General features: G+C 40.3%; 1 protein-coding gene across 4 annotated transcripts; it reads left to right on the forward strand.

Annotated features, from left to right (window-relative positions):
• The first annotated feature begins 210 nt into the window (after positions 1 to 210).
• IAA18 (indole-3-acetic acid inducible 18) lies at positions 211 to 3,919 on the forward strand. 4 transcript variants are annotated; one of them, XR_013581567.1, is made up of 6 exons: positions 217 to 850; positions 939 to 1,204; positions 1,298 to 1,436; positions 1,536 to 1,602; positions 1,680 to 1,788; positions 1,868 to 2,105. XR_013581567.1 is itself a non-coding variant. In XM_078575800.1 (5 exons), the coding sequence occupies exons 1-5, from the start codon at positions 657 to 659 to the stop codon at positions 2,683 to 2,685; spliced, it is 963 nt and encodes a 320-aa protein (XP_078431926.1). In that variant the 5' UTR covers positions 211 to 656; the 3' UTR covers positions 2,686 to 3,919. The 4 variants fall into 4 exon arrangements, 2 of the variants coding, with proteins under 2 accessions (XP_078431926.1, XP_078431927.1); XR_013581566.1 differs by having other exon boundaries at positions 1,876 to 2,105; XM_078575800.1 differs by lacking the exons at positions 1,680 to 1,788; positions 1,868 to 2,105 and adding an exon at positions 2,389 to 3,919 and having other exon boundaries at positions 211 to 850.
• Positions 3,920 to 10,801: the final 6,882 nt, after the last annotated feature.

A 10,801-nucleotide genomic window follows, 5' to 3' on the forward strand; every position in this document is an offset into this window, starting at 1 on the left:
TTCGAATGCCCGATCCGATCGAACATTCGAACGATCTGTCCGAATCCCCGAAGCCTAAGAGAGAGAGAGAGAGAGAGAGGCCATATTCACGCGGGGACTGAGCGCACTGGCGCGTGCTTTTGCGTGAGCACACTTCCAATACCGTTTATGGTGGGCTTCTATGCTATGAAAACCCCCTGTCACCTATCGTTTTCCTGTTCCTCCCGCACTCCCAAAGCAGCTACCCAAGAAACGAGAGAGAGAGAGAGAGAGAGAGAGAGAGAGAGAGAAAAAAAAAGAGAGGGAGGGAGAGAGAGAGAGAGAATAGAGGAAAGTCCGCCCGAGGGGGGGCAAAGAGGAACAGAGAAAGATTACGAAAGAAAGGGTCCTTTCCCATCTGGGCTACGGAGATTATTACTCAAGAAGGGGGGTAGTGAGAGCCGTGGAATGGCAGTCGAAAGTTCTCTGCGTTAATTCTCGTCGCTTTCCTCCCTTTTTCTATCAGGGTCTCTGCCGCTGTCTGCTCGTCCGCCTTATTTTCTTTCGTCCACGCCATTGATGTTCTATTGGATTCGTAACGTGGGAGCTACAGTCTGGGAGATCTTGTTACGGTTCTTTCATCGTGATCTCGGCTCTTTATCAGGCTGCTCTCTCTCCGTTTTCCTTCGGCGGAGAACATGGAAGCCTGCCCAGAACGCGATCCAAAACTACTGGATTTCATCCTTCCTGCGGGAGACAGGCCCAAAAATGCCCGTAACGTGGGCCGCTGTGGAGTTGCAAAAGAGGAGAAGCTAGAGCTAAGGCTCGGCCTTCCGGGAGAAGAAGACTACTCCCTCTGTCTTCTCCCTGTTAAAGCTTCAGGCCATGGCAGGCGAGCTCCACCGTCCGCTTCTCTGATAAGTTCTTCTCTTTTCTTCTCGTCGGATTATTCGATTAAGTCCTTTCTTATTTCTTCTCAGAGCTGGTGCTTATCCAGTCGTCGGCTGGCCGCCGGTTCGCACTTTCCGGAAGAACTTCTCGGGGAGCTCTTTCAACCTGCCGACTGTTCTTCCTCAGAAGGATAAACTGACGAAATCTGAGGAAGAGGAAGCTTTCAGGAAGCCCAGGCTCGTGAAAGTAAACATGGATAGAATGCCCATCGGAAGAAAAATCGACCTCGAAGCTTACCGCAGTTACGACGAGCTGGCTGCCGCCATTGACGAGCTCTTCCAAGGTCTTCTCGCAGGTAAACAAACCCAAGAACTGCCCCTCTCTCAAAATTTAATTTCTTGTATCCCTCTCCGTTTATAACTTCGTTTGCTTTCTATTTTATCGTTAGCTCAAACGAACGAGGTTTCTTCTGGAGGGAGAGACAGGAGGAAGGCTTTCTCTGGACCCATTGATGGAAGCGGGGATTTTACTCTGGTTTACGAGGACCTCGAAGGAGACGTTCTCTTAGTTGGCGACGTTCCCTGGGAGTAAGCATGCTTCTCTATCTTCCTCAATTGCCGCCTCTCCCTCACGATTCTGCTTCTGCTCTCTCTTTCTCCCTCTCTCGTTTGTTCTTCGCCGAACAGCATGTTCGTCGCAGGAGTGAAGAGGTTGAGAGTGATGAGAAGCTCCGATCTCACCTCATCTCTCCATGTAAGTTCCACAGTCGCCGTTGTTTTTTCTCTTGTTTTGTTCTAATCCTGAATAGTTTTCATCTCGGGTTATTCTAGACGGTAAAGAACGGTGAAGAGAATAGTATAGCTGCTGGCCGTCGTTGAATGATCGCAAAAGATAAGTGACGAAGAAGTAATTTGCGTTTCAGTTTCAGAATCTGACGAGGTTATCGTCTGAGCATTGTCTTTTCATGCATTCATAAGTATTAGAAGTATACTATTATAAGTACTGAGGGAGCAGGTAGATCGGCAGGTCACGTCCGCACGTGATGTCCAGCTACCAACGATTCGGTCGAATCGGACATCTCCACCGAGCTTCTTGTCGGGATGGAGCAGCATATGGAGGGCCCCGGAAGAAGCCTATTTGCTGAACACTGACATGGCCTGATAAATACTCAATATTAGCGAAAGTAATGGCCACTATCTTGGCTGGGCAATGATCTTTCTGCTTACAATTATTTTGGGAAGTGTTTATTTTTTTAATCCGTCGCTGCATCTGACTTTTTTTTATTTGTTGGTTCTTATTGATTCAATCTTTACGTGAATTGCATTCTCTACTACAAGAAATTGGTGCCTTTGTTAGTTCGCGGTAACCAAAAAAGGGGGAATACTACGAAACAGCATGAACTCGAGTTTTTGTCACCCGGGCAGTATGAACTTTGTTCAAAAAATAGTACGAACCAACCAATAAGAAGACGCCAGGTGGCGTCTTCTTATTTTTTGTGTCAGCGACGGTCAACTGCTGACATGGCTTCCACCGTGGCAGCCAGGTGGACTCCACGGTGGCATCCACATCTCCGGCCGCCGCTGGCGCCGCGCGTCTCCGGCCGCCGACGCCGCCCGTGTCCGGCCGCCGCTGCCGCCCGCCTCCGGCCGCCCCTCCCGCCGCCCGTGTCCGGCCGCCACCGCTTCTTCTTCGCCTTCTTCCACGCCGAGCTTCTCGCCTTCGCGGGAGTCCGGCACGGTCATCTCCTTCCTCGGCTGGTCCTCCGAGGTCATCTCCCCCGACGGCGCGCTACTTCTGGCTTGGAGATCGTCGGCTATGGCGCTCGAGCCTTGCTGATCCGCCGCCGTGGAAGCTGAATCCGCAGCGGAGGCGTTGTCCTCCTTCTGTTCATCCTTCTCCTCCGCTTCGGCCGATTCCCCCACGGCATTGGCCGCATTCTCATCCGTCTCCATGCGATCATCTTCCTGTTCTTTGTGATTGTCATCTTCTTGATTATCGTCGTCTTGGAGATCGTCTGCCTCCTCCATCGGTTCTTCTTCTTCTGGATGGTCGTTCTTCTGCTCGAGGTTGATCCCAGTCGGCTCTTGGAAGGCGTCGGATCTGTCCATCACCGCCTTCACCGAGGAGCATTCGTCGTCGGAGCGCTAGGGTTTGCTTGATTGTCCTCCGCCATTTCTTCGTCTGTGAGCTCCCCGGCCTCGTCGTCTTCCGCGATGGTGGAATATTTGCCTCTGAGCTCCCTCAAGCTCGGATCGTCTTCCCCAACGGCAGGTCCGGAGTTGTACTTCTCCGTCGTCTGATCGCCATTGCCGTCTTCTTCTTTGTCCCAGAGCTTCTCGTCGACCACCTCGGGAGACGGGCGGCGGCGGTGGCGGACGGAGACGGGCGGCGGTGTCGGCGAGGGCAGACGTGGATGCCACCGTGGAGTCCACCTGGCTGCCACGGTGGAAGCCACGTCAGCAGTTGACCGTCGCTGACAAAAAATAAGAAGATGCCACTTGGCGTCTTCTTATTGGTTCGTGCTATTTTTTGAACAAGTATGAAAGTTCATGCTGCCCGGCTGACAAAAACTAGAGTTCATGCTGTTTCGCAGTATTCCCCCACCAAAAAATGCATGAGTTCCGAGGAAAATACATGGTTCGAATGAGAGCTCCAAGCATTGTCTCTACCAATACTACGCCGGTGCACAAATATTTGAATCGAACAGTATATGGGGAATCTTCCAAGTCTTAGTCACACCGTTTGGAGTGGTTAATCTCCCAAAACCCTTTTATACTTATTTAGAGCTCAAAGTTTTCTAGCCTTACGTATTACAAAACTTGTGACGAAGATGGAGTATGTTCTAGTTTTTCCAGTCACTTTGTTCCAAAAGTATGATATTCTTCTGAAGAGATGAATATAGATGATGGCATGCGCCTGCAATATTAGTACTTTTTAATTCTTAAACTCGAGAATGCTAGAGTAATTATTTCTCTAGTGATTGTGTGCTGAAGTGAAATCTACTTGCCTTGATTATTATGTCATGGTTGTAATTTGATCTACTATAAATTAGATTCATAAGTTTACATGAGCTTATGCGGAAACCTGTAAATCATCTCAATGTCCACATATATGATGCATCTCATAAAAAATGTCTAGAGCACATGAAAGTTTCAGTATAGGAGGGATAGATCAAAATGTGGTAGGATAGATCTGTTTGGATGTCTTTTAAGATAATAACCTACATTATTAATAAGACAAGTAGATAAATGTAAAATGGATAAATGGCCGGTTAGAAGAGAAACATGATAAATTGTTGAAGAAAAATAACAAGAGCTTTAAGGACATTAAATTAAGAAGAGCAACTTACCCTTGCCCCTTGTTAACAAACTTTTAAGGTGTTATGTAACCCCTAATTATGATCTGTCAAGCTTATTATTGAAAAATTGATAAACCAGAATTTACGGTAAAATATGTTATTTTACGGCTCTGATTCATGCAACAATATTTATTAGTTTTCCCTTCTTCATAGGAAGTAGGTAAGAGTCAAAATTGCAAGGAGTAGCTAATGACAGTAAATTCTGATTAATATTTTTTGAGATAATTTTAAATATTTTTTAGGTGATATTATATTTTTAGTATTTTCTAGGGAGACAAAACACTACAACAAAGGAAAACTAGATAAATTATTTCAAATAAATCAAATGAATATCTATTTTATTTTTAATATTTTCTAGTAATTTATTCTGATATTTATTTTTTTTTGGATTTTAGATAGTAAAATAAATTTAAATAAGTTGAAAACCTTTAGTTGGTGCTCTCGTAATGAAATTCGCAAGTGGTGGCACACAATTTGCAGGCGATAGCATAATAGTGGGCGGTAGAATGGGACATTGGCAGCTAGTGGACGAAAAAACATTGTAACCTTTGTTCGCATTAGGAATTTTTAAGCCTGGTTTGATGTGTTGGAAGTATTATCATCTAGCCTATCTTGGGCAAAACATTTGCCGAGTGCAAAAGGTGAGAAAATTCAACTGAAAAATACTAGATATCACTCAAAACTTGTTGCCACTTCCCCCAATGTCCAAGTGGTGCTCTTTTCTCCAAGAATCTTGATCAAACTTGAACTTTCTCTCCCACACTCTTGTAAAAATAATGGATCAAATCAGTATGATGCATGAGGCTTCTGCCAACAAGTCGGGAGCAAAAATCCAAGATGGAATACAAAGTGAGCAGAGAAGTATTTAAATAGGATTGCCTAATTCTCCAATACTTTGGATTTAATTCCAGGGGATTGGAGGTCTGGGATTAATTTATTTCCAACCTTGATTAATGTGCCTTCCTACATTTGAAAACAGACTTTTCAAATCCAAATTATGTGTCAGTTCTATCATTCTTGCCTTTATTTTACCTGGACCTTAAAAAGGGCTTAAATGGGCTTCAAGAACGAACTTCTTGTGTATTGGGCTTTTCTATTATCTATGACCTGGAATGGGCTCCTGGTCTAGGAAGTGGCTTGTGCTTCTCTTTTTCTCCCATGTGCATCCAATATTCACCATTTGATTTGCCTAAGTCTTGTATTTCAAATAAAAGTCCACAAATATTTGAGAAAAATCTACTTGACTCTGAGTCAACTGAGGTTAGTATCATAAATAAATAAAATAGATGATATATAACTTGAGAAAAATAATTAAGAATTTTATGATTTTAACCTTAAATTTTGAATAATGCTAGTGCAAACAAAAAAAGTGATACAAATGAAGTAGAAACCCACAATTTTGACCTAATTTGATATTATCATTCATATGATGGTCACTTTAGTCATTGAGGAGTATCTAGTTTGTGAGACATAATTTTAACATCTGTAGTGTAGGGGAAACAACAGTAGGATCCTCATGGAGCACATGTATTGGGATATCGATTTGGTTAAGAGAGAGAGTAGAGAAGATATATTAATTAATAGATTTATTTTATTTAATTCATTATAAAAAATTTTGGTGAGGAAATTAAGGGTATAGTTAATTAAGAATTATGATAAAATTTATATAATAAAAATATTATGATTAGAATTACCTCAGATAACAACAGTCTGAAAATGGTTAGAATAGTTGGTGCGAGAGCATGCAATTCAATGTGTAATGTATTGAATGCTAGACACATTTATGTGCTGAGGTGGCTAGTAGGAAAAAGTGGGAAGAATGAAAGTCCTTTATAAAATATTAAGAACTTCTAAGGAAAAAAATAAATGCTGTTGTGAAGGATGAACATGAGATAGTACAAGCTGAAGGCATCATTTTGAATTGATGGACATGATGGTATTAAAAGTTTAGATCCACATCCTCGCCATGCCTGGCTGTTTTAAATTGAAATAGACGCACAAAGAATGGGGTTTGTATGCTTTCCAAACTTTGAATTGGGCTTATTCATCTTGGATTGCTCAAGATTTCCTTCCTCCACTCTTTGAGCTCCAATTCCAACTTATCATTAAAGTAAATCATGAAAATATCTTGAATCCATTAAATACATAAAACATTATTTCCCGTTTACTTATCCATTATAGAGATCAAATAGGGAAATTCCAAAATAATTAAAATCCATATGTATGATGTAGTAAAATTTATTTCAAGAGGCATTCAATTATATGGAATTAATTCAATAAATTAATAAATTAATAAATTAAATAATTCCTTTTAAAATCAAGATAATAAAAAGAGGGATAGAGATAGAAACTATATCTTGGGGGGTGATACAGAGAATGCGAGTGCAAAATTAGAATTTCATATAATAGCATAAAAGTTTTTAGCCCATAAAATGCCAAATTTAATATATTTTATTTATGTTTTTTCCTCACTGTCTCTCCAAATTTTATATAGATCTATATTTTAATTTACCTAACAATATTTTTAGTTTCCCCTAAAAGATAGTATGGCCTTTATTCTTTGTCATTAGATGGCCTCCCAATTGAATATTGTCGAAGATGGATGTCCTGGATTAGTGGGATGTGTCCTTCGAATAGTATTAAATTTATTATAATTTAGATGTTCAAATTATCAAATAAATAACTCCATGATATTGCCATTCCTTGTCCTAATAAAATTTTCTCTTTCTCTTTCCCTCCTTTGGCCAAATACTTAGATTAGGGTTCTTTCCACCAAAGTCCAGGGCCAATAAATCTAGCTTAAACATAACTTTATTTGATTCTTTGTTGGTCTTATTGGGTAACTGGCCTTTTGGTCAAGTTGAATAAGTTAACTTGATGGGGGACCATCACACTGACTTCGACACAAGACAACGTAAACCACGCCGCACCGCTCGAGCTGAAATTCGTGACCTTGGTTTCAAGTACTCGACATAGCTGATGTTAGTAAGTATTGCATTTTATTTTCCTTGTATTTTGATTTTACAGAAAATTCGGTTTGGGCCACTGTGTTTTTGGGCCTTATCCGGTGTTTTCAACGTTGACACCGTAGTCTTGCCATGGTTTTACCCTTTGTTGGCCCACTTGGGCATCCTCCCTCCCCTATATAATGAGATGGTATGCCCAAGGACGCCTTAGACTGTCTTTGAAAATTGAAAGTTATCTTCTTTGAGTTTTCTTGTTTTCCCCTTTTAGAGAGTAGCAGTTATCATTCCACTAGATTGAGGCATGATTGTGGCCCCTTGTTGCACGTGCCAGGTTGACCATGTTGAGGCCACTCTGTGGAAGAACCGCTGTCGTCGAAGCCCTTCCTCTTTGTTCGTCGAGTTCTTGGACCCGTTCAAGAATGTTGTATCGTCAGATCTTTGACCTGCAAGAAGCTCGCCATCGGCCTCCAGCCTTGCACGCGGGGCCCCTCCCTTGTCTTCTTGAGGATTCATCGTCAAACTCACACATTCAAGAATGTATCTTGAAGTGGTAACTATATTTGAGAATCCTCTTCTTACAAAAATTCTTGGACGGATCTTGGGGGGCCGGTGTTAATGTCGTTACAAACCAGTCAGCCCGTGCTTACCCTCCGCGCAAGCCCACCTGGTATGTCATGTTCTGAGCGCATGTCTCCCACATTCTGCTCGCCGTGTGCCCACGCAGCATGGCTGCGCTCTGTGCGCTCACAGACTGCGCGCCCAAGCACTGCACGCTTGCATCCAATCAGCCGCGCACAACACACGCCCGCACCACAGCGCGCAAATGTCTTGCGACGTCGTGTGCCTGTGTGCCCTGGTGTGCGCGCATGAGCTCTCTCTCCTTTGCACAATCATGCAGAAGCACCCGTACCCAAGCGTCTTGGCAACGACTGAGTGAATTCATTAACATCCTCACCCACAAGCCAATCTTTTGTTCGCCTGTGTGAAGCCGTCATCCTCACATGTCAAAACTACGCCGCGACGTGACTCTACATTGTCCTGGACTTGGATTTCAACACAATCAGGTTCGATCGTTTCCCTTCGTTGTCAGTATTATACTTTCTCCAGTGCCATCTTCCGCTATCTGTTCCTCTTCTGGATTTAAGTACGTGATACATGATAACCACCTTCATCAAGAGTTAGGACAATCTTTGTGGTTACGAACTGAATGGTTTGACAGAGGGAGTCGTGGACGCCTTTGGTCCTTGTACCCCTTGTGTCATAGGTCATCTAGTAATGTTCATGAGTCGTTGGGAGTCCAATCATGACAATCCCCGTCTCAGGAATAAATTGAATCATAATTCTAATTCAGCAGTTTTCCTCTATTTTCTTGTCAAGAGTTATTTCTAAATGTGCATTCATATCTTTCTGTGCACTTTTCCTCTATTTGTGTTGTAACACGTGCCGTGCGATCCCGGCATCTACGTGTTACATCAAAACTGATCCGGGGTTAAGCAATATGTGACTTAATTTTTAGAGTTATATTAATGGATTAGGTGTTGGAAATATGTGCAATTGACAAGTCAATCACACATTCCATATATTTTAATGTTCATTGATTCAATAGATTCATCATAATAAATTCCATGTATACATTATCCGACTAAGTGAATATTCACATCTTTAAACAAGTATTCTAAATATTCATATTTAAAGGATATTCGAGAATTACATTGGAATATCTAGATATAATAATACTATATAATCTCACACATATGATGGGTATGACCATTTCATGAACCAGAAATTACGGTTAAATATGTGATTTAAGGCTTCTGGTTTATGCAATATTTTATCATTTTCTTCATGAGCACATGGAGAGCAAGGGTCCAATCCTTTTGGAGAAAGTACTAAATTAGTGAATTTCAGCTTTAATCTCTAATTTTTACATTTTAAAAGTTATTTCAGGAATTAAATTAAATTTAATAAAATCAAATTAGGGAAACTTTATTAACAGTAAGTATAAAATGGTGAGACAATATTTATCCTAACTAGCCTAATTTGTTCAAATATAGAAAGCTTTATAGAAATATATAATTTAAAATACTGATTAAAAAAGGTTTGTTGATGCTTTAGTATCATTGGGCCTTGGCCGGGGAGATGGATGTGAGTGGAGTGGAGCTGATGAAAGAGATACTGCTAGTGATTGCCTTAGAGATGATGGCGTAAACACACACTGATGAGCAGTGGAGTGGGGGGGAGAGATGATAATTTTATATTTGCCAGTGCAGTGGTGATGGAGCTTGAGGATGAGTGACAAAGTAGGATGTGGTGAGTGTGATAATTACATAGGAAAAACTGACAAAAATGTGAGTTAGAAAAGATGAAGATCACACTTACCTCATCGTTAGGTGAAGAAAGGACTGAGAGGTGCTTTTTCTTCATGAGTCTTTATGTAAACATTATCCTTCAATCCTTTAGTTGTGAAAAGAATGAATATACCCAAACAAGACTTGTATGGGAAAATCACTCCTTTGATCATAATTAAGAAAAAAATCCAAGGGTGCCTTTTTTCTACAATAATGGGGCTCTACTTATAGATCCAGAAAAATTAGAAATATCATTCTACAAATATAATAAACCCCTAAGAAAAACCGAAAAAAGAAAAATGTGAATATATATTTTTTGACTTCTAATTTTTTTTATGAAATAAAAATATTCCTTATGAAATAAAAATATTTCAGAATTATCTAAAATACCATACAATAAAAAATTGACATCATTAAAAAAAGTAATAAGTCATTTTAAGCTTTGATAACATGGATTTATGATAATTTCAATGAGAATAAACACATAAAATACATGTAATGACTATGAAAATTAGCCTGTTCTTTGTAATTATCACCAATCCCATAACAATGTTTGGAGACACTAAGGAAAGATAGTGGGTGTTCTATAATAAAATTGTTCAATGAATTAATCGTTATGGTAAATGAATGGTATTATACCATAAAATCAATCACAATGATTCGTGTGATAGTTTTGTAAATGTTCCTTAGAACTGAGATACGAAAGGTATCTTGTGGATATACGGTTCATATTCATGGGTCTAACAATAATTCTGAGAAGATGATTGTGTGGTCAAGATAAGACTATCCACCCTTGGTACAAGAGGAGATACCTGAAGGAAGATGATGTGATGAAATACTTGGCCTAGATAGTTGAAAATTGAAAAAAAGTTCTTTGATGACTTCTCTATGCATTAGTACTAGCGGGAACAAAATACAACTGTTTGATAGTTGACCATACCCTTATTCATCTTAAGAGCCATTGAATCAGGGATTATTCTTAATTTTAATTCATCAAATATATGAATAAAACTGTCACTTTCAGCTCACTATGTTTAAAGAGTTTTGAAATTTATTGTCAATAAGTTGAATAAGAACAACTGTTCTATCTTAGATATTCGTAGCCAAAACCTCGTAAATTAAATAAAAAACCGGATAAAGTGTTTAAACTAGAAAAATTAACGTTGTCATGTTTTAAGGTTTGGATTTGTTGGGACCCACCTCTTAAAAGGAACCAAAATGTGACACGTAATACTGAAGTGATAGGTTTTAAAATTTTTATCAACTTGATCATTACCAGC

The sequence above is a fragment of the Wolffia australiana genome, chromosome 5, assembly GCF_029677425.1.
Source record: "Wolffia australiana isolate 7733 chromosome 5, ASM2967742v1".
In the NCBI taxonomy this organism is placed as follows: domain Eukaryota; kingdom Viridiplantae; phylum Streptophyta; class Magnoliopsida; order Alismatales; family Araceae; genus Wolffia; species Wolffia australiana.

What these genes read in the sequence shown, in the direction of transcription:
- IAA18 (XM_078575800.1), top strand. Translation starts at nt 657, where the DNA reads ATGGAAGCCTGCCCAGAACGCGATCCAAAACTACTGGATTTCATCCTT. An exon ending in CTTCCAAGGTCTTCTCGCAG is followed by an intron (nt 1,205 to 1,297) that starts GTAAACAAACCC and finishes TTTTATCGTTAG; the next exon opens with CTCAAACGAACGAGGTTTCT. An exon ending in ATCTCACCTCATCTCTCCAT is followed by an intron (nt 1,603 to 2,388) that starts GTAAGTTCCACA and finishes CCACCGTGGCAG; the next exon opens with CCAGGTGGACTCCACGGTGG.